Source organism: Erithacus rubecula (genome assembly GCF_903797595.1).
Source record: "Erithacus rubecula genome assembly, chromosome: 21".
In the NCBI taxonomy this organism is placed as follows: domain Eukaryota; kingdom Metazoa; phylum Chordata; class Aves; order Passeriformes; family Muscicapidae; genus Erithacus; species Erithacus rubecula.
Window position 1 is genome coordinate 4435138 of NC_136673.1, and position 26229 is coordinate 4461366.

At 51.2% G+C, this 26229-nt stretch overlaps 4 protein-coding genes across 11 annotated transcripts in view; 2 read left to right on the top strand and 2 right to left on the bottom strand.

Moving 5' to 3' along the window:
* Positions 1-2110, top strand: part of RAPGEF1 (Rap guanine nucleotide exchange factor 1) — an 80606-nt gene extending 78496 nt beyond the window's left edge. For all 6 annotated transcript variants that reach the window (XM_079324624.1, XM_079324623.1, XM_079324622.1 and 3 more), the window contains one exon: positions 228-2110. In XM_079324624.1, the coding sequence (XP_079180750.1) occupies positions 228-378 (151 nt within the window). In that variant the 3' untranslated portion in view covers positions 379-2110. The remainder of the gene's footprint in view (positions 1-227) is intronic.
* PRRT1B (proline rich transmembrane protein 1B) overlaps positions 1-6580 on the bottom strand; it is a 424933-nt gene extending 418353 nt beyond the window's left edge. The window contains exons 1-4 of one of the 2 annotated variants that reach the window (XM_079324648.1): positions 6483-6580; positions 5981-6331; positions 5594-5734; positions 5308-5516 (exon numbers count right to left, since the gene is read on the bottom strand). In XM_079324648.1, the coding sequence (XP_079180774.1) occupies positions 5370-5516; positions 5594-5734; positions 5981-6319 (627 nt within the window). In that variant the 5' untranslated portion in view covers positions 6320-6331; positions 6483-6580 and the 3' untranslated portion in view covers positions 5308-5369. Of the gene's footprint in view, positions 1-5307; positions 5517-5593; positions 5735-5980; positions 6382-6482 lie in introns of those variants that run through there. The other variant, XM_079324647.1, reaches the window with a different exon arrangement.
* An 879-nt stretch (positions 6581-7459) lies between these two features.
* On the top strand, positions 7460-13770 carry UCK1 (uridine-cytidine kinase 1). The gene is made up of 7 exons (XM_079324639.1): positions 7460-7585; positions 7774-7933; positions 8689-8785; positions 8899-9041; positions 9116-9210; positions 10295-10343; positions 10644-13770. Exons 1-7 carry the CDS (start codon positions 7499-7501, stop codon positions 10826-10828), a joined length of 816 nt encoding a protein of 271 aa, XP_079180765.1. The 5' UTR covers positions 7460-7498; the 3' UTR covers positions 10829-13770.
* POMT1 (protein O-mannosyltransferase 1) lies at positions 13653-26089 on the bottom strand. 2 transcript variants are annotated; one of them, XM_079324629.1, is made up of 21 exons: positions 26039-26089; positions 25246-25369; positions 24508-24651; positions 23745-23851; positions 23122-23172; positions 22633-22779; positions 21619-21730; positions 21072-21137; positions 20851-20944; positions 20264-20419; positions 19589-19719; positions 19275-19370; positions 17865-17957; positions 16786-16882; positions 16609-16701; positions 15971-16091; positions 15640-15737; positions 15028-15141; positions 14420-14546; positions 14160-14337; positions 13653-13972 (listed from the first exon to the last, which is right to left on the bottom strand). In XM_079324629.1, the coding sequence occupies exons 3-21, from the start codon at positions 24627-24629 to the stop codon at positions 13798-13800; spliced, it is 2178 nt and encodes a 725-aa protein (XP_079180755.1). In that variant the 5' UTR covers positions 24630-24651; positions 25246-25369; positions 26039-26089; the 3' UTR covers positions 13653-13797. The 2 variants fall into 2 exon arrangements, with proteins under 2 accessions (XP_079180755.1, XP_079180754.1); XM_079324628.1 differs by lacking the exon at positions 26039-26089 and adding an exon at positions 25697-25946.
* Positions 26090-26229: the final 140 nt, after the last annotated feature.

Sequence of the window (26229 nt, forward strand, 5' to 3'; positions counted from 1 at the left end):
GCTGGTTCCTATGTTCTCTAGGATATTCAGGGTTTTCCTCAGTGCTGTCTTGAAGTAGAGGCAGCAAATCCAGCTGCTGATTTCTGTGTGTTCAGTTCCTTTTTCCCCTTAATTCAGTGATGGGTTTTTCCCCTTTGTGATGAGCACACTCAGGGCAGGGTGACCCAAAGCCAGGAGGGGACCCCAGGTAGCCCTTGTTTAACTGCAGCTCCCCTGTGCTTTCCCAGACATTATGACATCAAGAGGAACGATGACATAGTGTCATTCTTCAACGACTTCAGCGACCACCTGGCCGAGGAGGCCCTGTGGGAACTGTCCCTGAAAATCAAACCTCGCAACATCACGCGGCGGAAAACAGATCGGGAGGAGAAAACCTAGGAGGAGGGGAGGTGTGAGGAGAATGGCTCTGCACTCTGGGCAGCTGTGAGACTGGAGTTCAATGTTTGTACCTGTCACTGGATGACACACACCCTCCCTCCCAGCTGGCAGCCAGCCCTGGGGGTGGCAGTGCCAGCGGCGCCGGCGCGGGGCAGAGCTCGGCCTCCTCCTCCCGTCCCTCGTGCCACGAGCCAGCTCCAAGCCCGGGGACAGAGCTGTGTGCAAGGAGAGGTTGCTGCTTTGCTGGCCCCGTGTGCCCAGGTGTGCCCTGGCTCAGAGCAGGGGCAGCAGGAGCTCAGCACCACTGACTCACCTCCGGAGCGGCGTCGGGCAGCAAAGGGAGCCAAGGGTCGGAGTGTCCCCTGCAATGCCACCTTCCCAAGGTGTTGGTGGGGATGGAAGCTGCCTGCCAGAGGAGCTCTGCTTTCAGAGAGCTGCTTGTGTTTACAGGGGTCTCGGCTCACCCCAGATCTCTGGCGCCTCCTCCACGGGAGGAAGGCACCGGTCGTAGGAAGAGGCACTGAGGATGTGGGCAGGGCCCCCCATCTCCAGCCATCACACCCCCTCCTCCTCTCAGATCTCGTTATTTAAGCAACAGTAAATCCCTCTGAACCTGGACCCGTGGACTGCCCAGGTCCTGGGGTCACCTGCCTGTGACCCCGTGTCTCTTAGCAATGGTACTTAGCTTTTGCACAGGAAATGCTGTAGGATACAGACTGTACATACCTAGTGTTTAGACCCCCCTGGGGATTTTTGATGCATGTCTGAATACCGATGAGTTTATAGGAAAACAAATCAAAAGTGCAAACCAGTCTGTATAAAATCCACAACCAGTGACAATGTTGTTCCAAGTGCTGGATAAAGGAGGCTCAGGGCAGGTGGGCTCTGGCTGCAGAGCAGGGGCAGGAGCCTCAGGATGGAGCCATCGCTGGGTTGGAAGTGGGAACCAGGAAGGAGCCCTGTGCCCAGCTGAGCCACCCTGTCCCCCCACCCACTCCTCTCTCTGTTGCCAAATGTTTTTCTCCAGGGGTCCCTTTTGGGACCCTCAGTGCTGTGCTTGGAGAGTTTGGCAGGACCCCCAGCAGGTCCCTGTCCCCAGTCCCTCTGTGCTGGTGCCAGCAGGGCAGGCACAGCCCAGCATGGAGGGGCGAGGCAGGGGTGTCATTTCCCACACACACAGTGTTAACCCCAATCTGTTCAGTGTGCCTTATTCAGCCCCTCTGTCCCCCCTCTGTGTCCCACCCAGCACAGCCCCAGCCAGGCCATTCCACATCCCTCCTCTGTCCTGCTCCAGTGGTTTGCAGTTGGGTTGTGGTGTGAGTGTCCCCTGCAGGTTTCAGCAGCCTTGCATGACCCTCTTCAACTCCCTCTCACGTGGTCACAGGTTTTTGCAGGGTTCTGACAAAATCCTGCAGGTTTAGGGCAGCAGCTGCCAAGGAATACAGCCAAGGAGTTTCACAGAGCATCCTTAACTTATTTCTCAATAGCAGCTCTGTGCCTGCTAAAGCTTCTGTTTATTCTGGGTGAATCAGAGCTGCACTCCTTTCCTTGTCCAAACACATTGCAAAGCCCTGGCCAGCTCTGCCTGGCTCTCAGGAGGGAGTGACAGCCCAGGGTTTTTCCCAGCTTGGTTATTTTCCTGAAGACTCAGGCATGAGACTCACACACACAGAGACCCCCTGCCCATGAGGGCATCTTCTGGGGGAGGCACTGTGGGGTCCAGCACAGCTGTGAGCAGGAATCTTTCATGCTGAACCACAGTGTCCAAGCCAAGACACTTCAAAAGTGGTTTATTTTCATGGCACTGAGGGCACTGGAGCTGTGTGTTGTGTGCAGCCAAGGCTTTGCAATCCCCAGAGGCTTCCCAGGAAGTAATGTCCATGTTTTCTTTGTAAATAAGATCTTTAAAAAGCCCAGTGGTGAAAAGGGCAATGAATACACCCAGGATGTGGTGTGGGGTGGCAGCTCTGGGGTCACAGCCCTGGGGTTCAGAGGGACAGGAGGGGGCAGCTTGTCTGTGTTGTGTGAAGGGTGAGCAAGTGGCTCATGGGTTGGGCACCCAGGACACCCCAAAAATGGCATGACTGGGGTTCCACAGGGCTCCCTGTGCTCTTCAACATCTGCATGAACAGCCTGGACACAGGACTGGAAGGGATGCTAAGGAACTTTGCTGACAACACTAAATTTGGGCACAATATAAAAAGGTATTTAAGCCATTAGAGAGTGTCCAAAGGAGGCTGTAAGGATGGGGAAGGGTCTGGAGGGGCTGTGTGAGGAGCAGCTGAGGGCACTTGGTTTGTTCATCCTGGAGGAGGCTGAGGGGACACACTGTGTGCTTCAGCCTCATGAGAGGCAGGTGCAGATCTCTTCACTTGTCACCAGTGACAGGACCCAGGAACACCTGGAGCTGTGTCAGGGGAGGTTTAGGTTGGAAATCAGGAAAAAGTGCTTCCCCCAGAGGGTTGTGGGGCACTGTGAACAGGCTCCCCAGGGCAGTGGTGACAGCACCAAGCCTGAGATCAAGAAGCATTTGGACAGTGCTTTCACATTGGGATTTTTGGGTTGTCCTGAGTTGGACTCAGTGGCCCTGATGGGTCCCTCTGAAGCCAGTGTATCCTGTGATTCTGTGATCCCCACCAGTGGGAGCCATTTCCAGGTTTTTCCCTGCACCTGAACCCACGAGCCCAGTTAGCACCACAGGAGGAACCATTCTCTGCCTTCTGCCAGCCCCCAGAGCCAGAGGCTCAGCCCCTGGCATGGGGATGGGAGGCCTGAGTGGCCACAGCACCTCTTCCAGTGGTGCTTTCCTCCCCTTCACCCCTTCCTCTGCTGCCATCCCCAGCTGAGCAGTGTCCCAGCCACAGCTCGTGGCTCACAGGGCTGGAGGGACCCTAGAGAAGGGTCCCCTTGCCTGGAGCAGCTTCAGGTTTGCTGACCAGACACACTCTCCCTCCCCTTCTCCAGAAACCCTGAATATCCTTGTGCAAGACTGGCCCTGGGTGTGTGCCCATCTTGCAGGCAGCACCCTCAAGGCCATCACCTCTTTTTGGGGAGAGGGAAGAGTGTGAGTCCCCTCTCCAGACGGGGCAGGGAGTGGGGAGAAGCGATGCCCCAGTCACCAGCCCCTGCCCCTCCCTCGAGCAGTTGTTGTATTATAGATTCACCACTAACCCCCATGGCAGCATCCCCCTGCCAACATTTCAGACCTGTAACTTTTATATTAAAGAAATAAAACACCAATAACGAACCTGCCTGATGATCCTGTTTACAGTGCATGCACAGTCTGTGGATTAAAGTGACAATCGAATCCGCCTCTGGCGCTGGTGTGGCCTCGTGTTTTCTCATGTGCTGTTCCTCTGCCCGTGCCTCTTGTTTTTTCACTATAAATTTCTTCCCTCTCTCTGCCAAGATGGCTTTGCACCAACACAAGCCACACACTTGGGAGGGGAAATCCACCCCTGTCACCTTTTCTGGGCTCCAGGGTCCCCGTGTTGGGGGTTTTGGCTGCCCAGCCCGTGCAGTGCCCGTGTGCTGGCAGCCGAGGGCTATAAATAACCCTGCAGTGGCCAAGCTGCTCCACGTGCTATTTCAGTCCTGGATGTGGTTCAAAATTCCTCTGGAAATCATTGTCACAGGCCAGCTCAGGAGGAGAGTGCCCAGACAGTGACCGAGCACGTGCCCCCCGTGCCAGGGCTGGAATGTGGGGCTGCATCCCACAGGCACAGCAGGAGGGGTCTGTCTGTCTGTCCCCCCTCAGTGTCCCCCCAAGCAGGGGGCCAGGGGCACCCCCAGGCCCATGTGGAGATCCCCCTTCCCTCTGGTGCCCACCTGCTCTTGGGAAAACCCTGATTTCAGCTGTTGCAGAACCCTGAATTTTGTGGTGGACAAAGGCCATGGCAAGGGGAGATGCAGGCTCTTGGTGTGCAGAGAAAACAAAAGCTTTGGCTACTGCTGTGTTTTATTTCAATCTGGAAGCAGCAGGAAGGTAGCAGTACAGGGCGTGGGTGCAGAATTACTGCACAACTGCACACATGGGTTTGTATCTTCTCACACCATTAATGGCCACTGAGGGCTTCCCACACACCTGTTCCTTCTGCGTCTCCACCCCCAATCCCACAAGATGCTCCCTCTGCACCAGAGTCCCATTGGCAGCTCCAGGTGAGAGCCTGCAGCAATGGGATTCAGCATTCTGCAGCAGAGCCTGATCCCACCCCGGGATCCCCCACAGCTCCCTGCCCAGGGATGGATCCAGCCCCAGCCTCTCCCTGCCCAGAGCCGGATCCAGCCCCAGCCTCTCCCTGCCCAGGGATGGATCCAGCCCCAGCCTCTCCCTGCCCAGAGCTGGATCCAGCCCCAGCCTCTCCCTGCCCAGAGCTGGATCCAGCCCCAGCCTCTCCCTGCCCAGGGATGGATCCAGCCCCAGCCTCTCCCTGCCCAGAGCTGGATCCAGCCCCAGCCTCTCCCTGCCCAGGGATGGATCCAGCCCCAGCCTCTCCCTGCCCAGAGCTGGATCCAGCCCCAGCCTCTCCCTGCCCAGAGCTGGATCCAGCCCCAGCCTCTCCCTGCCCAGAGCTGGATCCAGCCCCAGCCTCTCCCTGCCCCAGGGATGGATCCAGCCCCAGCCTCTCCCTGCCCAGGGATGGATCCAGCCCCAGCCTCTCCCTGCCCAGAGCTGGATCCAGCCCCAGCCTCTCCCTGCCCAGGGATGGATCCAGCCCCAGCCTCTCCTGCCCAGAGCTGGATCCAGCCCCAGCCTCTCCCTTCCCAGAGCTGGATCCAGCCCCAGCCTCTCCCTGCCCCAGGCTCCTCCTGCCCTGCCCACGGCGCGCAGGGCTGGAGGCTCCGGGGCAGCTCCTCACCAGGAGGGATGGACGCTGCCCCGCAGCCCCAGTAATTCTTCATTGTCACCTGTTTCACCAAGGCTGTGACCCCCCCCCCAGGAGGCGAGCCACAAGTTCTTGGCACACGAGTCTCTGGGGCTCAGGTCATTGTCACAGGTACAGGGACACCAGGACGTAGATGATCCAGCTGATGGAGGCGAACAGCCCGAAGAGGAGGCTGAGCAGGATCAGTGACTGCGCCTTTCTGGATGCCACATACGCCTGGGCCACGTCCCCACGGGCGATCGCGGCGCGGGTCTGGCAGGGGGCGAGGAGGGAGGGGTTAGAGCGGAGCCGCAGCACCAGCAGGGGCTGCCCGGTGAGTCCCTCCGTACCTCATACGAGTAGACGAGGGCGATGACCCCGGTCAGCAGGCAGCAGAAGACGGTCACCAGCATTGACTCCACCATGTAGTCCTTGGGCAGCTGCTGCCCGCGCCCGGCGGGCAACGGCCCCGGGCCCGGCTGCGGGTGGTACTGCGGCACAGGGCGGTGAGAGCTGGCACAGGGCTGTGCTCCCCTCCCGGCTGTGCGCCCATCTCAGGTGTGCTCCCCTCCCGGCTGTGCTCCCATCCCGGTTGTGCTCCCACCCCGGGCTGTGCTCCCCTCCCGCCTGTGCTGCTCACACATCACTGGGGGCACCACACGGAACCCCACAAACCCGGCAGGGGAGACCAGGGGTGACCCCCGCTGCAGGAGCACATCGGGGTGGGGGATACGTACCGTGGAGTAGGGCAGGGGCCCGGGTGGGAAGCCCGGGGCTGGGCAGGGCCGCGGTCCCGGTCCCGGCTGGTAAATGTTGGGTCCTTGCTGAGGGAAACCGGCTGGGAACGGCGGGTAGAGGAGGTGAAAACTCTTGGGGTCCGGGGGCGAGTAGGGTGGAGGAGCCCCCTCGAAGGCCGAGTTGGTGACCACCGACACGGCCACGGGCCTGTCCCTGCGGCCCGCGGGGGGCTCGCTGGGGGTACCGGGGGTGGGCAGCCCCCCGGCCGCCCCGCCGCCATCCCCCTGCTCCGCTGCCCGCGCTGCGGGGCCCGGCGGGGCCCCGGGGTCACCGTCCATCCGCCGAGACGCCTGCGGGGACAGGGAGGTTCTGATGGGCCGGGACATGCCCGGGCACCCACCCGAGCATCACCCGCGGCTCGGGTGCCGTGGGGCTGCCCTCCGGGACCGCGGCCGCCCCCAGCGCACCTGCAGCCCCATCCCCGGCCCCGGCCCCACTCACGCCGGTGCCCGCGGGTCCCAACGGCCGCCGCTCGGGGCGCGGCCCCGCTCCGGCCCCGAGCCCCGCGTGGCCCCGCGCGGGCGGCGGGAGCGCGGCCGGGCCCGGTTAATCATTGACCCGCTGTTTGCCCGGGCCCCGCGGGCGGGGCCAACGCGGGGCAAACGAGGGTGGCCAGCTCAGGGCAGTCAAAGAGCTTCACAGCAACATGTTTAAACATATGATTGGGTTTTATTTTAGGACATTATATTTACATGTAGAATGTGGAGTGTGTTCTCGCTCTATTTATACGCAAAATGTATATAAAATTCTGTATATTGTAGCTCTAGCTATTTAACACGTGTGTATGTAGATATCCCTATCGCACTCCACGCACAGGATGTGTGTGCACACAGCGTGTGGTGTCTTACCCATATGAGTATTTGTATGTCCTGCAGTCTCTGTGTTGTACCTTCAGATGTTTCTTCCCAGTTCCCGTGTACCGCGCTCTGCACGCACCTGGTGTGCGCTCGGTAACGGGGTAAAGCACGCACGGGAACAGGTGCGAGCATGGACACGGCTGCAGGTGTAAAACACGCGGGAACAGGGGTCACACACCGGGGACAGGTGTGCGCTCACACACGCTCACACAAGCGCCTGGGTAAAACAGAGTTGTCTGTTCTAAGGCAGGGCCATCTGTCTGTCCATCCCTCCGTTTGTCCATCTGTCCATCTATCCGTGTGTCCATCTGTCTGTGCGCCCATCCATATGTGTGTCCATACGTGTGTCCATCTGTCTATCCGTCCGTGTGTCCATCCATCCGTGTGTCCATCCGCCCGTTTGTCTATCTGTCCGTGTGTCCATCCGCCCGTTTGTCTATCTGTCCGTGTGTCCATCTGTCCGCGCCGACGCTCCGGCCCCGCTGACACCGGCCCGCGCCCCGCTCCCGTGACCACGCCCCCTCTGACGCCCCGCCCATCTCAAACCCCGCCCGTCCCCAGTCTCCGCCCCCGGGCCCGCCCCCCGCCGTCCATCCCGCCATGGCGTCCGCCGGCGGCCCGGACGCGGAGCGGCCGCACCCCAAGCCCTTCCTCATCGGCGTCAGCGGCGGCACCGCCAGCGGCAAGGTGAGCCCGCCGTGCGGGGCCGTGCGGGGCCGTGCCGGGGCCGTGCCGGCCCGGGCAGCCCGCGCGGCGCGGGGCCATCGCCGGTGCCGGCCCCGGGCTCCCCCCGCGCCCCGGCACCGGGACAGTTCGGGCTGGGCTGGGGTCGGGTCGGGGTCCCCCCGCCCCGCCTGAGCCCCCGTCCCGCTCAGTCCACAGTGTGCGAGAAGATCATGGAGCTGCTGGGGCAGAACGAGGTGGAGCAGCGGCAGCGCAAGGTGCTGATCCTCAGCCAGGACAGCTTCTACAAGGTGCTGACGGCCGAGCAGCAGGCCAAGGCGCTCAAGGGACAGTACAACTTCGACCACCCGGGTGAGCCGCTCTCCGCCCGGCCCCAGCCCCGCCACGGCTCGCTCGGTGCTGGCAGCGCATGTAGCAAGTGCTGGAGAATAGAAATGTGCTTCCCCCCAGCAGAACATCCATTTGTCCTTCCCTTGTGCCCGCTGTTACTGTCGGCCCTCCTGGAGCCGTGCAGGGGTGCAGAGCATCCCAGCCTGCTCCCCTCCCTGCTGGTGGCAGGCTCCGTAATGAACCGCATCATTCCCCAAATCCTTCCCTGTTGCTTCTTGTCCGTACAAACAGCTGCTCCCCGTGCCCGGGGGAGTGCTGTGGATTGTAGGCGGGACAGGGAGCTGCCCTTGGCTGGAGTCTGGTGCCTGTAGGGTGAGTAATGGAAACCATGAAAGATGCCTGGGGTTTTCCAATTGTCTCTGGACTAACAGATGAACAAAGTTGCACAAAATTACACAATTACTTAGTGGGTTGATATAATTATACAATGACCAGCTTCACTTCTGAGCTCTTAATTTGTGTTGTAGTTGCTTATAAACGGCAAACTGTCTCTTCCTTATCTCTGAAACCAAACACAGTCATTGTCATTTGGGCAGAGAGTGTTGTGTAGAAAAGAATAAGCTGCATTAAGAATGGTAGGAAAGAATAAGCTGCAAGTTCCTTTTTTCCTGGTGCAGTACTGGGCAGAGGGTTTTTCCTTTGGGTCTGGAAAAATCTGAGCAAAACATTTAATACAACAGCATGTTAAAGTCTCTTTTTAAACTTTCCTCTCACAGATGCCTTCGATAACGATTTGATGCATTCAACCCTGAAAAACATTGTTGAGGGCAAAACAGTTGAGGTACCAACGTACGACTTTGTGACACATTCGAGGTGGGCTCTGGCTTTGTCTGGAGTGCTGGCTGTCCCCAGCTGGGGCTGTCCCAACACTTGGCAGTGGCACAGGGCCCGTTTAACGCTGTGCTCTGGGTGCTCTCTCCTGGCAGGCTGGCAGAGACCACGGTGGTGTATCCTGCAGATGTGGTGCTCTTTGAGGGGATCCTGGTGTTCTACAGCCAGGACATTCGGGACATGTTCCACCTGCGGCTCTTTGTGGACACGGACTCTGACGTGCGGCTGTCCCGCCGAGGTAAAGCCCCGCCGTGCCCCTGCTCCTTATCCCCACCCTGGGACAGCACTCAGGCCTTTATCTCCCCATCCCAGTTCTGAGAGATATGAAACGTGGGAGGGACCTGGAGCAGATCCTCACCCAGTACACCACCTTTGTCAAGCCTGCCTTTGAGGAGTTCTGCTTGCCGGTATGAAGCCTTTCACTAATTTCATTTGTGGGGTCTTCTTTTTTTGGGGAGGGCTAGAGGAGCAGGGCTGTCTGGGAATTAGCTGCAGTGGTGGTTTTTGGTATTTGTGTTTCACAAATCCCACGCTCTCCCCTCTGCCTCATGTCTTCAACCATTTTGAGCTGGCTGTTAAGGAACTGAAATGGTCCCTTCTGCTGGTGAAGCACCATGGAAATGCCTCAAGCACGTTTTCTCACTGCTGGCTGCTGGGGCTATTTAAGTATGGGTCTGTCTGAATGAAACACTCCCACTCAGTTTATTCTTAAATATTGTAGGAAGACAGAAAAGCTTGGTTTCCAGCAGCCTTTCTCAGAGGGAACACTGGTGGAAACCTGGGGCAGGTCATTCTAGCTCTGCTTGCTATGCCATGTACTGTGAGGCCAGTTTAGGTGCTCACATAATCAAATTAATATGTAAATTTAAAAAAAAACCTATGAGAACAAAATCCAGTATGTGGATTAAATAAGTTGGAAAAGGTTAACTCAGGTGACTCTTGCTCTAGATCAAAGGAATTTTGTGGTTCTAAAACTACTCATTAGAAATGCTGAATTTGTCAGCTTTTTTCCAACTGTGGAGGGGAAAGAAAATGGAGTGCTATGGCGGCAAAGATCAATAAAATGTTATCAGAGGCAGGCAGGAATTCCACATGCACATTGGATACCTTGGCTCTCAGCAGAGATTTAGCAATAGCTTGCGAAATGCTGATTAAAACCAGCTCTTGGCAAACAGACCTTCCCTGAAGCAGGCAGTGTTTGAAGGCAGCTCAGATGGGTAAAAGCAAAGGACTCTACATGTGACCTGCTGCTTCTGCCTGGTGATTCTCTGCAGAGGGACAGTAAGAAGAATCCCTGGGCTTAAATCCATTTGCCAGTGTGATATTGTAATTCATTTAGGTTGTTACCATGAGAGAGAGCTTTAACTTACAGCCCTGGAGCACCAGCACCTTCCATCTTTGCTCAGTTTTCTGGCCTTTGGTTGCTTCTTCCTGGAATGAAGCTGGCTTTTGCCATTAACAGCCTCCTCCACCTCTGTTTCTGTTTTGCAGACAAAGAAGTATGCAGATGTGATCATCCCCCGAGGAGTTGACAATATGGGTAAAAAAAAGGAGTTGGGTTCCCTGATTTCCCTGGGGAGATGCCTTTGGGATTGGGAAGAGAGCAGGAGCACACTGCTGCTTTCCTCCTGAGGAAGGGGTTTTTGCTGGAGGGGAGGGACCTGCTCAGCCTGTGGAGGGCTGGAAAAGTGACCTGCTGAGCTCTGACCTCACTGCAGACAGCAGGCAGAGTTTCATTTAAGGGCTTGTTAAAACTTGAGTTGAGCAGGGCTGGATGCTCCACATTTTCTAGATAGCCAGGAGAGCCTTCATGCCCTGCATTGGCCGTTCCTCTCCGCAGTTGCCATAAACCTCATCGTGCAGCACATCCAGGACATCCTGAACGGAGACATCTGCAAGTGGCAGCGGGGGGCGCTGAACGGGCACGGCCGCAGCTACAAGCGGCCGTTCCCGGAGCAGGCGGAGGGCGGCGTCCTGGCGGCCGGCAAGCGCTCCCACCTCGAGTCCAGCAGCCGCCCGCACTGACCCGCCCGCCCGAGGCTGCGCCGCCTCCACCCCGCCGCTGGAGACGGCTTTGGGAAAGGACTTGCACGGAATGGTTGGTGAAGTGCCCCTGGAGCTGTTGTAGCAGCGCAGGGGATCCTGGTGGCAATCTTCTGACAGAGGGGAGAGGAAGGGGTTGGCCGTCCGTCCCTCTTCCCTCCAGAGCCCTCCCTGTTCTCCCTGAGATGTCTGGAGTTGTTACTTGATGAACTGGTTAAAGGCAGTGCTACTTGCCTTTTTTTTAATTTTTAAAATGACATCTAATGCTGGAGATTCCTCTGAAATTTAAGCACTATCGGGTCGCTAGCAAGATACCCCATTTCCCTGTTGATGGTCATCTGTAGCAGGAAAATCATTTGCCTCTTGGGTGTTTTTATCTAAGACTATCCAAGCTCACATGCTGTTAATTTTAACAAGCTCTTACTCTTCTCCACCTTGTTGGCACCTTGAGTTGTGGCCGTGCTTGTGGCCAGCCTCCTCCTGTGCTGTGGGGTCAGAGGGACTGGCACCTCTCCCTTGAGATGGGGTGAGACAGAGACTGTCTGGGGCAAATGGGAACTTGCAGTTCACCAGGGGACAGGCCCAAGAAGTTTAATGGTTCTAATTCCTAATTAGTGATTCCTAATTTATTCCTTTCCAAGCTCTTGAATCTTGCTACACTGTATGAATATTTTTTTTTGTACCCAGTGTGCTTTACCACAGTTACTGAATGTGTGAGCTCCAACTGGATTGAGGTGCTCATGGAAACAGAAACCTGACCTTGTCAGTATTAGTGTCTTTTAGTGCATTTCTGTACTGCTGGTTGCAAATTCTGCTGGGCAGAATCCGTCCCCATCCAGAGGTGGCTGGTGAGGTCAGCAAGGGGGGAAACTGGGAACTGCAGGACCCTCCTCCTGCTGGCACAAGCAGCTGCCTGGACATGTTGTACCCTCAGACAGGGTCAGAGCACTTGCCTTGCACTCCAGCAGCTTCAAGAATGTCTGGCTTTCTAAAAAGAGCAGACAAGAAGTACAAACAGTGATATCCCAGTTTCAGTAGTTTACCCCAGATAAGTGATACTGCAGCAGCATGAAGTGTCTGGGGAAAAAAAAAATTCTGCAATGAAGTGCTGGTTGGACCTTTGAAAATGTCCTTGTGATACTGTTCTTGAGTCTGGACTTATGGTGTAGTTTAGAGAATGAGGGTGGGAGGGAAATGTTATTAAGAGGAACTTTTTCATATTTGCTGATTTTCTAAATGCAGGGTTTGGTTGTGTTGGTTGTGGGTGTGTTAGTTTGGTTAATAAATAAATCAACAGTGATCAGAAATGACCATTTTTATAAAAGGTAATTCTGGTACTTGCACTATGCCAGCACAAAGGCACAGAAGGGAACACTGCTGGAAGGGTTCTTATACTCAACAGTTCTTTCTCTCTTTAACTGAGAATTGTTACCTTTGGTTCTGTTTGTGGCTGAAAATTTAAAGAAAAAACCCCAAACTTAAGAAATGCAGTCTGCACTTTCATCCCTATAGTCTTTTCAGCCCTGGAAAGGGTTGAAGGTTTGGTGTCTCATTGATAGTGGTACTTCTGCAGTGCCCAGGAGAAGGCAGAACATTTCCTGACTGCTGCTGGGTGCTGTTTAGCTCAGGGTGACAGACTTAGAGTATGAGCTACTGCACTGAAGCATTAGCTCTCAGGGCTGATTACAGTAGGAGCAAAACAGTCCCTAAAACCTTCTTTGAATGACTGTGGTGTGGGATCCAACCTTCCTGGGGAGGGTGAGGGGAGCCTTGAATAGAATTTGTTAGAGCAGTGAGGAACTGCACAGCCAAGAGCCCCTGGGAGTGGGAATGCTGCTCTGGCTGCCCTGCAGGACCTGCTGCTGCAGCCATGTGGATACAGAAATGGAATGTGGCCCAGGTACTACAGTCCTGCTCAGACACCTGAGTCCTCAGTCCTTCACCTTTGCCTTCTTCTTCTCTGAATTCTCTGCTGGTGCAGGCCAGGCCATGGGCTGGGTTTCAGTGTTTTCACCCTGAACCCATGTGTGCAAGTTGGAACAGGTTTCCTTGTCAGCAGGATCAGTCCTACCTTGCCCAGAGTTCCTTTTCCCATGGGATCTGAGGTGTAATGGCAATACAAGTGCCACAAGGCCAAAGGATCCTTCTGGCTTTGGCTCAATTCCTGGCTTGCCTGAAGCCTTCTTCAGCTGTAACAGCAATTTTTAATGTCTTTTTATTTTGCTTATCTTCTTAAAAGTGATGCTTATGTCAGATGATTATAAATAGATAATAGTAACAAGTCATTATTCTATGCAGAATGAGCTATTTATAAATGTAGCTTAATGCTGTGTTTACATAAATAGAAATGATAACAGAGCATTGGAAGCTGGGGGGCAAATAATGCATTGTTGAGGAATAGAGTCATGGAATGATGTTGTAAGGCTGCAGGGCCAGTTACTGATTGTTAAAAATGGATAAGCTTTAGACAGGGAAAACCTGGGTTTCAGGCATAACAAAGAAAACAGAAAAAAGTATCTGATGTGCTGGAAAGAGTCCATTTATAGTAAGTATATCAAGGGATTGCAGACCCCAGTGATAGGAAACACATGAAATAGCCCTAAGTGCAATGCAGTGCCAGAAGGAAGAAACCACCATTGTACGCCCAGGAAAGAGAAGAAATTGTTGCAGCTCTTCCAGCAAAGGAGCCTGGGATGTTGTGAACTGAAGTCAGCAACCTTCACACCCTGAGGGGCAGTGAAGGGCGAGTGTAAGAGGGGCAGAAGCTGGGAACTGTGCTCATGACAGCTCTATTACTGTTGAGACCTTTTCTGTAACAGTGCTCCTTTATTTTCTTCTGTAATCATTAGATCTGGACTAGTACAAACCAACTGAAACAGACTGTTAAGATTTCCATGATATTACCAATAAATGCTTGGCTTTGCTGAGAAGGTGTTTGTTTGCTGCAGTGCTCAGTGCTTTCGGATCAGGATGTTCCAGGTGTCCCTCCAGCGCAGGGCCCTGAGCTCCGTGGGGGACAGCGCCGGCTGCCCGTAGCTCAGGGGGCTGAAGGTGCAGTACACAAAGTACACTGAGGAGAGCCAGGCCACAGTCAGGGCACTCAGCATGCTCTTGAGCAGCACAGACCTGGGATGAGACAGGGAAAGAGCACTCCAGTTACATCAAGGCTGGCCAAACACTTCACCCAAAAGATCTGTGGCTTCCCTAAAATGACAGAGTTTGGCCACTGCAGCAGCTTGCCCAGGTGACACCCCTGGAGAAAGAGCTGTGCCAGTCCTCCTGTTCAAGAGATCTATTCTGCTGAAGCAAATACCTGCAGAGATGATCACCCAGATGCTGCAGTACCACAGGAATCAGGAGAATCTGGAATGTGACAGCAGGCAGGTAGTGGTACAGGAAAAGTGTTTTCTCCATCAGGAAGAAGGGCAGGTAATTCACAGCCCAGCCTCCAGCACAGACACCTCCTGCTGACATCCAGAGCTGCCAGGCATCTGCAGGAGACAGGAGATGGCATCTCAGGGCAGAGCAAGCCACAAGCCTCCAGCTGGAGACACACACAGAGTGCAGCCAGACCTTCAGGGATGTCATAAATCTTCCTCCTGCGCCGTAGCAGGTACCACAGGGACAGACACAGGTAGATCAGAGCAGCAGCATTAGCTGAAGCCCAGGTGGCAACATTCCCAAGGAGGTGGATCTGGGCCTGCAGGACAGATGATGGTCTAAGCCAGAAGCAGGAACATGCTGTGATTCCTTTAGGTAAGTTTAAATATTACCTACACAAACTTGCTAAATTAAGCTCCAGAATGTGCCTGCTTAGTAACCTGGAACAAAGCAGGTTGATAAATTTGCTGCTTTAAAACTCTTGTGTAATGGAAGGCATTTAAAGGATGTTATTGGAGATGAACTCATCTTCTACATGAAATCAATAATGGAAACTATTAAACTGCAATCTACCTTTAAAAAAAAAGCACAAGCAAACATTATTTAATTAAAAGCAACTACTGTCAAAGCTGTATCTCAGGCTAAAACAAACACATCAGCCCTCATGGAAAACGTATTAATACAGGAAAAGTCCTTGGCTGGAAGCTGCAGCCCTGCTCTGACTCCCACTCCTGGAGCTCCCATCTGACCTGTTCTGCTTTCTCAACAGCTTCACAGCTACTTCTACCTCTAGTACTTACCCCCGAGGTGGGGTGGAGCCAGTAGGCAATATTGGTGTCCATTGTGATCCAGTCCAAGGCAGAGGAGCTGTACTTATGTTCTGTGTCTTCATTTTTTAATGTGAGTATCTTCCACTAGAAAGAAAAAAGGTAAGCAGAAGGCTCTCAGAATTGCAACAACAGGTGGGTGAACAGCTCTAGATGTAAGATGTCAACTTCCTAAGCTGGGAGTGGAGAAGTATTTTACATATCTCATATGGATACTGATCAATACAATGGTTTTATTTTGTTATCAAATAATGCACTTTCCTTAATCAATTTCTACAAAGATAGTAAGGGGCATCAACACTACTCACTGCATGTACCACACATTACAGTTCAGTTTCAGGCAGCTTCTGGGTGCCCAACCAATTTTCCTCCCCCTTTTTTGTTACACAATCACTTGGGTATTCATTACTGGACAGCCCAGGTCTTTAATGCCCTTATAAGTGCATTCAGAAACGTTTTTTTTTACAATGAGGAAGCCAAACTATCAGCAAAGATTAAACAAAGAATCCTCAGGCTCAGAGTCTGCAGAAATGTTCAGGTTCCTGCTCTGCAGCAGAAGGAAAAATAAAGGGAATAAGAAGACACCTGCAATTCTGTGAACTTTGCCATGAAGCTGAGGTTCTTACTGATGTCCATCTGTGTGGGAGAGTGGAGTTCCACTTCCCTCTCTTTTTGCTCTTGGCCTGGAAGAAAACAGCAAAGCTCAGAAATAACCATGTAACAGGCAGAAAGCTAGAAAGGAGAGAGAGCACAGAGGCTCCTCATTCTAACAGGAGCCCTTCTCCAATTCATCAACTGCAGCAGCACTTGAAGGGACTTTGTAAGGATTTTGACCATTAGAGCCAACTGAACACACACACAGCACCTCCCATCAGCATGAAGTGAAACCTGCTTCAGGATCATGGCTGAGACATACTTTTCCCATATCTGTGCTCTTCCACATTCCACACCATGCTCTGGTGGTAGCCTTTGGACAGCTTCTCTCCAACCACCTCCAGCTGCCTGTATCCCCACTCAGGCAGAGATGCTCCACTGAGCTAAAAGAGAAAGACAGCTGTGAACTTTTAAACTGAAAATTCTATCACTCTGAATTTCAGGATAGAAGAAGTTCCCAGGCTCTGCTTGAGCACTGGATGACAGCAAGGGACTGACTGCCAGAAAATGTGTGAGCAGTCACCATGCAAAACTGTCTCAATAGATGCTACAGCCATAAAATCGGGGATTGTGGCAAATTTTGTGAAGAAAAAGAACCTTAATTATTCCAGCTGCTCTCACAGACATACAGAGTCAGCATCAGTTTCTAAGCCCCACTTGTGTAGAGTGGTCACAACCCCTTGAGAAGCAGCACAACTTTGATAATGAAAGGGATGAAGTACCAGTGTGACTACCTAAAACATATGTTGCTCTTTTGTCACACTGAGCAAATTTTGTTTCCTTTCATTTACTTACTTGGTTATTCATTATAGTGGTGTAGCTAATTTGGAGCAGAGCTTTTGAGATTACAAGAAATGCATGAAGCAAAAGCTACAGGCACATAAACATAACCCCACTTGCCTTTAGCACTGCAGAGGTGTTCACATGAACAAACCTCACTTCTGACAGAATTGTCTTCCACACATCCGTGTCAGACTCACGATTTACAATTTCCTACAACAGAAAGATGGATTTTGGTCCATGTTGTCTCAGCTGTTTCTGCTGAAGCATGATCAGCTCCTCCCCTCCACCACTCACCACTCTCCAGAGGTTCTGTGCTGGCATGGAGATGTTATAATCAATATAGCAGGAAACTTCTTGGGAATGTGGGCTAAGAGGAGCAGCAACATCATGCCTAGAAGACAAAAAAAAGGAAAATCCTCCACCACCATTTCCCAAATACATATAAAAAGCAAACCCATATGGAATTGGCTTAGACTGGATTCAGTAATAAAGCAAAAAGTAACTTGCTTATAGAGATTGCACTGTTTACTCTGAGAGAGAGCATTCCCCACAACCAAGAGCTGCCAGGAACAGGCTCAGAGGAAGCCAATGCAGATGCCTGCGATGCCAGGCTGAAGAACAAGCACTGATTGTGACAAACAGAGACGCTGTTCACTGGGGTTTCCAATAATGAACAAATTGGATTTGGAAGGGACATAGCAAAAACTCAAGCCCAGAACAACCCCCTTCCTAATCTGAGTGATATTCAAGTACACACAGATGCCCTTTGGGAAGCAGTCAGGAGGCAACTTCATACTGCAGGCTTTCAAAACAGGCAAGAATCTCTGGCAATCAGCCACAGCACACTGGATTCTCCAGCACATCTTCCTAACTTCCAGAGCACATCCTTCAGGTAGGAACAAGCCATCAGTCAGTGGAGCTGGATTTGGGTTAAGTCACATAAAATACCAAATACCTGCACCTGTCCAGAGTGGGGGCAATGAAGGGGAGAGGATGGAGACTCACAGAGGGGACTTTGTATTTAGGAACCTGCAGAACTACCATGAAATGTGAACAACTGTGAAATCCTCTAAAGGCCACTGGTAGAAGCAGTGAGCAGCCATTAAGAAATTTATGAGTAGGATCAAATCCCACAGCCAAGCCAATCAGAAAAAACAAATAAGCATACAGTACTCTTCTTCCTCTGGGCACAGGGATGACATATGGAACTAACCACATGAGGTCCCTCCAAGGCTCACTGTTGTAAAAATCTCCAAATAACAGGCAGTTCATGGCATATCTGAGTGCAAGGTGACTAAGTGGTGATTCTGAGAGGCAGCCCAGCAGAGTGAGGCAGCAGGTCTGGCAGAGCAGAGCACCAGGGGAGGACTTACGTGTTGAGGTAGCGAGTTGTGATGCCGTGAACCAGCTGCACGATGTGCCCGTGCCTGACAGGCCGTGGGGGGTTACTCACCACCAGCTGCTGCCTGGGCAAGGGACAACCAAGAGCAAATGGTTAAATGGGAAATGGTTACATTATATGCATCTTTATATAGAACCTTGTCATGAACAAGTTGTTAGGTCGAGAAGCAGCAGGAAGGGACGTTTAGGCAAGAAAATGAGAAATTCAAGCAATATATAGGTTGTACCAGAATGGAAACAAAGCTCATCAAGGCAAAGGTGAGTTAAGGGCAGAATGAGTCAGAGGATCAGTAATGGGATACTGGCACTCCAGCATTAGGTCAGTGCTCTGAATCCAGGTCAGTCAGGAGTGAATTAAGGTTATTACTGTCACACAGCTGTTTGGTGGCTTGTGTGAAACACTGAGTGCCTCACTGAATCTGATGGGTGCTGCACTATAGCTGGTGTCACTTTGGCAGAATTATAGGACAGATCAATGGCTTTTACACTATGCAGAATAAACTCTCTCCTTGCTTCTGGTCAGAACCATGGCAATGGGGAGCACTGAAATTCACTGAAGTGCTGCCTGTATTTTACTGTTCCATAGGAGGACTTTACATCCTCCAATGCCCATGGGAGTCTTTTGAGTTTGAAGAATTTTAAAAATATATTTGTGGTCTGTGGTTCTGTTAGAGTCCCTGCTTGAAAGGTTTGCACCATGGACAAACTCTCCCAACATGGATGTAACTTGTAATGGCACACAGGGACTCTTTACACAATTCCCAGAACAATGTAAGAAACCTACAAAAGCAACTTTTTGAATTGAAGTATGGAATTATCACTCAAAGGCTTTTACTGGCAAAACAAGAACAGAGAGTCCTGCTCTGCACTGACAGTGACAATGACAAAACACTTCAGCATTAACCAGGCCTCTCAGGTACAGGCATCATTTGGAATCCTTCCCTATGTGGTAGATTTTACTCATTCCATGCTTCTAATACAAAGAACTACTCATTTTTCAAAAGTGTTTTCTACTCTTTTGTGAGACTCATTCAAGTTTGATAAAACTTGTCAAGACACTCTAATACCATGGCTCACACTTCAAAAAGCAGAGCTTCCCTTTCATGCAAAACACCTGAAGAATCTCCACTGGTCTTGTGTGTCTTTCAAGTTCCACTTGTGCACAGCACAGCCCACGTTCTGGTAGGAGCAGCTCAGACAGAATTTCAGAGTTCTTAGTAATGCTTTTACCACATTGAGAAGGATTGTGTAAAGAATAACAATCACTTGTTCAGATCACACCAGGCTTCTGCACCCGTAAGCAGAGAAGAGTTACACCCAATCCAAGGCCTGGTGAGGTTCTGGAAGCATATAGGTTGAATTTAAAACTCTTGCATACTCACATTCCAGGGTCTTTGACAATCCACCAGTTGTTCACATCCTTGAAGGGATAGCAGGTCACCTGCTGCTGATGGGAACTCCCTCGGCCATTCTCATACCTGCACAGGAAGGTACAAAACCCCACAGAGGGTAAAGGTTCATCTCTGTGCTCACCAGTCCAGTGCAAAGCACACCACTGATCATTCCTACAGAGCACAGGGACTCTGAAGGATTAATGAAGACACTGCCAGGACCCAAGCTGCTATACTGGGACTGGCAGGTGAAGAAGCAGAGCTGACTTCCACCCTCCCCACAGAGAGGCAGGCAGATTCCTCACCTGATGGGGTAAGTGTTGGTGTGGGAGTGGAGCCAGCACTGCACAGGCTTGCCCAGCACATTCCTCAGGGTGATCTGAGAGCCATAAGCCACCTCCAAGGGCTGGCCCTGAGTGATTCGAGCCAGCCCACCCTGAGAGGGGCAAGGACAGGGTAAGCACAGAGAAGGAACAACTCAGAGGCTCTTTAGATGCTGTTGAGTCACATGCCACTTCAACACAGCAGTATCTTCACACAGTGCCTTCTCATTTGGTTTTATCTACCAAAATCAAGCCTTGCAGCACCATAATCAATAGACAGTAAATATACCAACACCTACAAAACTAAAAGATTACAGAAAGCCACGTTCTAAAATTCAGGCTAAGCACTCCTATAGTATACCATGTGAGAGTTCAGTACTGTATCTACTTCTGTGGAGTTTCCTGCAGGAAGGGACAATCCTTCAGCAGAAGAGTGAATATATTGTTCTTGCTTCACCAGGAAAAGCTTTTCATCTGTTATTAGGATTTCAGTCATTATTGCTTCACCTTAAAGCACTACTACAGCAGCAAAATAGTTAAATGACATAAAAGGGAAAAATATGCAGGATCAAAGGGACAGGATTAAACTCCACCTAACAGTGAACATTTCCCCCTCTTCTCTCTCATAAATCAGGTCCAAGACCACATTTCCTTTACCTCCAAGCTGGCTTGGAAAGCACTTGTCATGATCTGGTCATGAGGCCCAGAGCGATACAGCAAAGCCAAGTGAATGTAGAAGAAGGAGAGGTACAGCCCCATGGGGATGATGATGAGGGCCAGACCCCGGGCTAGAAAATGGCACAGCAAGGAAACCTGGAAAAACAGAGAAAACTCACTGGTTTCATGCTCCAGATATTCAAAATTCTGGAGCATTTAGCTTGCTTTGTTTGTCTTTTCGAAGTTTCCCCACTGCTCCCATTCAGCTGTAACTTTGTGGACAACTGGGTAACTTCCAGCAAGGATTTGAAGTGGAGCTGGCAGGAGTGTGTGAGACAAGTGCTTTTTCTGAGTCACACATCACCAAGACATGGATAACAGCACAAAAGACAGTCATATACACATATTTCTCTTAAATTTAATTCCATCTAGAATTCCAACTGAGCTGGGAACTGTGCTATGACAGGAGGGTTTCCAGACAAGGAATTTTAGTACAAAAGCCAGCTACAGATGCATTATCTGTAGGCTTGAAAGGCTCCTGCAATGAAAAGTGACAAATAATATATTTTGCATGCTGTGCTACGTACATTTGACAAGTTCTGGTCCCCTATCATGTGCCAGAAGTGAAGTCCTGCAGTGGCCAAAAGCAGCATATAGGTAAACAGGCCCATATATTTCACTCTGAGAAGAAAGTGCATAAAAAATGAACATGGCTAAAAACTACACAATTACCTAACAAAAGATATAAATATCCAAACATTCTCTGGAACAGTGGACATTAAAGCCCAGGTAAGACATCATCACTTACCCAACTGCACAAGAACAGGCTACTCCAGTCAGCAGGAGCCAAAACCACCAGCTTCCAGAGAAGGCACTTAAAGATAAATGTATTAAATCACTTGCTAGGCTCAGTTTAAAGATAATTTTACTTTACTAAGGATTACTTCATCCTCTGCAAGGATCAGAGAACAAAAGAGATAAATATCTCTAAATTCAGTTCCTGTAAACAGTTACAAAGGAGCATTAAGTGTCCTGTTATCATCACTGTTTCTGTGCACAGAAGGAAACCTTCCAGTAAAAAATCTGGGTGGGCAAAGAAATGCCCCCAAGGGATTTTATTTCTATTTTAAAATTTAAAAGGACAACCCTGCTAACAGTAAAATTAGTCTTTAACACTGTTCAGGAGAAAAATTCTGGGGCTGCCATAGGAGAGGTAGAAGCATTGGATTTTACAGACAGGTGAAGTGAGCTACAGAATGGTTAAGAGGCATAAAAAAACAGTCTGTAACCAAAAAAAAAAAAAAAAAAGGTCACCATGAGAATATCCAACAGGGTGAGAGACAATCCAGCATTACCTGTGCTTTTGCAAATTGTAAAACTTCAGGTAGGACAAAACAGCAAGCAGGATAAAAAAAATCAGTATTGATTCCAGAAGCATGAACCTTGATTGAGTGATCAGAGAGTTTTCTGTTGGAAAAGAGAGACAGACCCAGAATTAGAGAAACTCATCTATAAGCAAGTGCTGCCTCAGACAATCCCACTGTTATCCAACACAAGGACCTGCCATTTTAGGGACAGACAGCTCCTACTGGCTGCAATGGGCAAGTGCTGGGTTTAGAGGTACCAAAACCTTCCAGCAAGAGCAAATTACATGGCCATAACTGTTTCCAAGACAAAGAGATGGGCAAGCAGTGAAGTCTATCAGGAGGCAGATAAAGCTGCTGCACTTCCTACACAGGCAAAGAAAATCAACCCTGGGAAATCCAGAGAGGTGCTTCTCAAAGCAAAGAGTCCAGGCAGCAAGCAATGAGCACCATAACAGATCTGCAATGAGCCAGAATCAGAGCAGCTGATAGCTGGCAGAGGTTTCTCCTATCAGGCTGCTAAAGGGTTGCTGAGAGGCTCTTTCCCTTTCAGGAAGCTGCCAGCAGCCCCTCAGAGAAAACAAAACCAGCTGAGTTGTACACACCAGAACAGTGTCAAATCACAGTGCTAAAGACACAGGCTGGTTTGCTGCAGTTTGGAGATGAAGAAATTTGATGAGCTCTGACTGCAAGTTAAGTTGTCCTGCTGTTAAAAACCAGTATGTAGTAACTCATCCTGTAAACCTCTGAGGAAGGAAGTTCCTTGGATGCTGTTGAGGCTGCCTGCTTTGCTTAATACTGAAATGAACTGCCCAGAAGGGCAGCCTGCTACAGAAATGAGAGGATGGAGGAGACCAGAGAGGCTCAGCACAGACTGACACAGGCCAGGGCTGATGTGTTGGTAAAGTTTTCTGGGGAGATGCTGCTCCACCCTAAACATTCCTAAGGGGAAAAGGGACTCTTCTCCCCGTGTATAAAGAATGGGGCTCAGTTGAACAATCTTACCCAAGAGAATCAGAAGAGCAGCTCCAAGTGCAGCACAGTGGGAGAAGTGCAGTTCAACCAGAATCTGGTAAGCCAAAGGCACACAGAGAGCACCAGCCAGGGCTGGCAGGAGTCGCAGGGACCACACAGGAACATTCATGCTGTATTCTGAAACAGAAAACAGGAAACAGTGATCCACCAGCTTGGACACTTAACTGCAGAGAAGACAGACCAAGACAGAATTTCTTAATTGTTAGAGGAATCTAACTCCTACTTGCATTCATTTGTCCATCTTGCATTGGTTAAACTGTTTTAGAAAGCGTGTGCTATGAATTCATAGTGCTTTTAACTTGTGCTAGAAACCTGCAGAAGACTTATTTAAAAAGAGAAGAGAAATAAAAGTTGTTGGATAAAGTGTTATTTCCATTAGCCAGGCAAAAAGGAATCTGTCAGTTGCTGAAATTCTGCTTATTTTCTCTAAAGAATGAGACAGTTAAAAACAGCTCTTACCAGCTCCAATCCTGTTCCATAAGAAGTTTCCATCAAATCCTCCTAAGTAACCTACAACATAAACAAGAGATTTTCCAGTCTCACAGCATGTATAAAACCTGGTGCTAAATTGGGAACCATTTCCCAAACACACAGCTTTTCCTTGCATGAAGGCCCTCTCTCCCAAGAGGGTCCTCTTTGATACTGTCTTGCAGCAATGCTTGAGAATGTGCAGAGGCACAAAGAATATAAATTGGAACAAGGGATTTTCAGTGACAAAGTCAGATGTGTATTTAATCCCTCCTTCCCATACAGGCATTTTCATGTTGTGGTATCTCAGCTACAGAAAGGAACTGAGGCTTGTTGCCTATTTCTTGTCACTAGCAGTTCTCATCTTACCTTTCTCTTTATCCAAAGGATTGGATAACAGTGAGGTGATGGATTCATGGCTTCATCATCCCCCCTCTACTCATGCAACAGCCCCCTAACAACCCTAAACAAAGGAAATCTCAATTTTCTTTACATCAGAGTTTCTCATCTGCCTTGTGTTTTTCTCCTTTAGTGGATCTGATTCATTTCTAACCAGCACCTCTCTTTTCTACAGCAACATGCAACAGGCACTTCCCAATTCCAGGAGACCTTACCTCCCAGAGCCAGCAGCATGTGGCCAAAGGGTGGGCCACTGTCATCCACAAAGAAGATCCTCTTCATGTAGAGTGAAACGAATTGGCCATAATAAACTTCATCAAAACTGAAACACCAGAGGCAGAAATATGTCAAATCTAACTGTAATTATCCTGCAGAGATAATTGGAAAGCAAACACTGATTTGTTGGCAGAAAGCTAAGAATGCAATGAAGCACTGAGGCTTTGTCCCTTCTCCTCAGGGGGTTTTATTAGGGAAAGACTATCCCTGTGTTGGGATTATTCAGCCTGGAAAGGGCTCAGAGGGGTGGCCAAATTGTGGCCTCCTGGTACCTGAAGGGAGCCTACAGGAAAGGTGAGATGAGACTAAAAGCCTGGAGTGGCAGGACAAGGGGGAATGGCTTCACACTGACAGAAAGTGGGTTGAGGTGAATTTTCAGGAAAGATTTCTTCCCTGTGAGGGTGGTGAGACCCTGGCACAGGTTGCCCAGAGCAGCTGTGGCTGCCCCTGGATCCCTGGAAGTGTCCAAGGCCAGGCTGGACAGGGTTGGGATAGTGGAAGGTGTCCCTGCTCACAGCAGGGGGCAGAATAAGATGAGCTTTAAGATCCCTTCCAACCCAAACCAGGCTGGGATTCTGTGATTCTATGATTTACAGAGGCTGACATCAATCAGGCTTTGCTCTTCTGCTCCTGCATTTTTGCTCACAAATGTTTGAGAAACAAGTCTGCATCATTCAGGTAGAAAAGAAACTCATTACTCACACCACAGCCCGTGGATAGCAAAGCCCCCAGAGACGACTTATTAATCCCATCACAGTCAGTGCCACAAGGTTCACATTGATCTCTGCAGTGACCACAACTGGCTCCTTCAGAAATCCCAACATCCTGTCAAAGGTTTATCTGAGCCTTCGAGAGCAGAAGAGAACAGCAGTCACCCTTTGGCTCACAGAGAGCTGAACACTTCACAGAAAGCATCAGGCCTCATTTCTGCTACAGCTCATGGTAATTAATTTCCCAAAATTCTCTTGCTTTTCATGTTTCTGTGTTTCTATTCTATCTACGGAACTAATTGTAAAAATAAAGTTACTGGACTGACACAGTTTTCATCTGCCCTGTTTCTGCCAGCAGTAGTAAACTAGAAACCTTGTTTATTCTTACACTGGCTCTGCAGAAAGAGAGCAGCTTAATTCTCCAGACTACATTCTGCTTTGTGCAAAGCAAACCTCACAGCCCAAATTCTGATGCTACTGATGGATGATTGACGTGCTTAGGTACCAGATGACCTCACTAACTGAACTATTTAGATCTCAGGTAGCTTTAAAAAAACCCCTCAAACAAGTTACTTCTTGCAAATAGTGAGTGGGAGTGGGGAAAGGAGGGGCAAGTCCCCCAAAGACCCTCTGCATTAGAAAGCTGGTTACTGGAGCACATGTCTAGGTGCTGTTTAAGCAGAAGTGTTAGGTGAGAAACAAGCAGAGAATCGGTGCCGTGCCTGCTCACCTCAACACAGTGGAAAGTTACCAGAACAAATCCATCTGCGTGGCTTTGATCGGGGGAGAGCAAAGCGAGGTGCGAGCACATCCCCACCATCCAGAGCGGTGCCACTGGCCCGGTTTCTCTCCGCCTGCAGAGCACAAGCGCTGCGTGGAGCAGATTTGCAGGAGCCCCTGGCAGAGCTGTGCTCCCAGCCGAGCCCTGGCAGCCCCTGGCAGCGCTGGGAGCAGCTGATGGAGGGCCCAGGTGGGCAGCACCGCCTCGGGCACCCTCAGAGCTCTGCCAGCTCCGCACCCCTTGTGAGGGGCAGGGGAGCAGGGTCACCGTCCCCCCCCGCCTTGTTCCCCCGTGAGGCTCTGGGGGCACCGGACTGACCCCACACATGGCGCTCTGAGGGTCACCGAGCCCCGCCACACACCCTGCAACCAGCCCTGGAGTGTTCTTGGGGAGCACCAACCCCAGACCCCCGAGGGCTGGCCCACCCCCCTCAGCGGGACGGGGTGACGGGGGCGCAGCGGCACCGCGGACCGGGAACACGGACGGGAACCAGCACTAGGGCCGGAATCAGCATCGGGACCAGGACCACGACGAGGAAGACTAGGAGTGGGATGGTGACTAGGATCAGGACTAAGACCGGGACCAAGCCTAGGAGTGGGATCGGAGTCCGGACTACGACCGGGACCAAGCCTAGGAGTGGGATCGGAATCGGGACTAAGACCGTGACCCCCCTCCCGCCCCACACGGGCCCGCGCGGGGGGGGCGTGGCCGTCCCGCGCGCCGCGCTCCACCCGCCCCCTACCTGGCGACACCGGATGTGACGTCAGACGCACGCATCGACACGGGGCGGAACCAGGAAGCCCGGATGTGTTGCCATGGTTACGCCGCGTGTGAACGGGCCCGGTGTGCCCGTCATGGCGGCTGAGGGACTCACCTGGCCGAGGGTACCAGGCACCACAGTGTCCCTCCCTCCCCATCATACTCTGGGTTATT

What these genes read in the sequence shown, in the direction of transcription:
- UCK1 (XM_079324639.1), top strand. Translation starts at nt 7,499, where the DNA reads ATGGCGTCCGCCGGCGGCCCGGACGCGGAGCGGCCGCACCCCAAGCCC. An exon ending in TTGAGGAGTTCTGCTTGCCG is followed by an intron (nt 9,211 to 10,294) that starts GTATGAAGCCTT and finishes TCTGTTTTGCAG; the next exon opens with ACAAAGAAGTATGCAGATGT. An exon ending in CCGAGGAGTTGACAATATGG is followed by an intron (nt 10,344 to 10,643) that starts GTAAAAAAAAGG and finishes TCCTCTCCGCAG; the next exon opens with TTGCCATAAACCTCATCGTG.
- POMT1 (XM_079324629.1), bottom strand. Translation starts at nt 24,629, where the DNA reads ATGTTGGGATTTCTGAAGGAGCCAGTTGTGGTCACTGCAGAGATCAAT. An exon ending in ACACCTCTGCAGTGCTAAAG is followed by an intron (nt 16,092 to 16,608) that starts GCAAGTGGGGTT and finishes TTTCTCTTTTAG; the next exon opens with CTCAGTGGAGCATCTCTGCC. An exon ending in AGAGCACAGATATGGGAAAA is followed by an intron (nt 15,738 to 15,970) that starts GTATGTCTCAGC and finishes GTTTTCTTCCAG; the next exon opens with GCCAAGAGCAAAAAGAGAGG.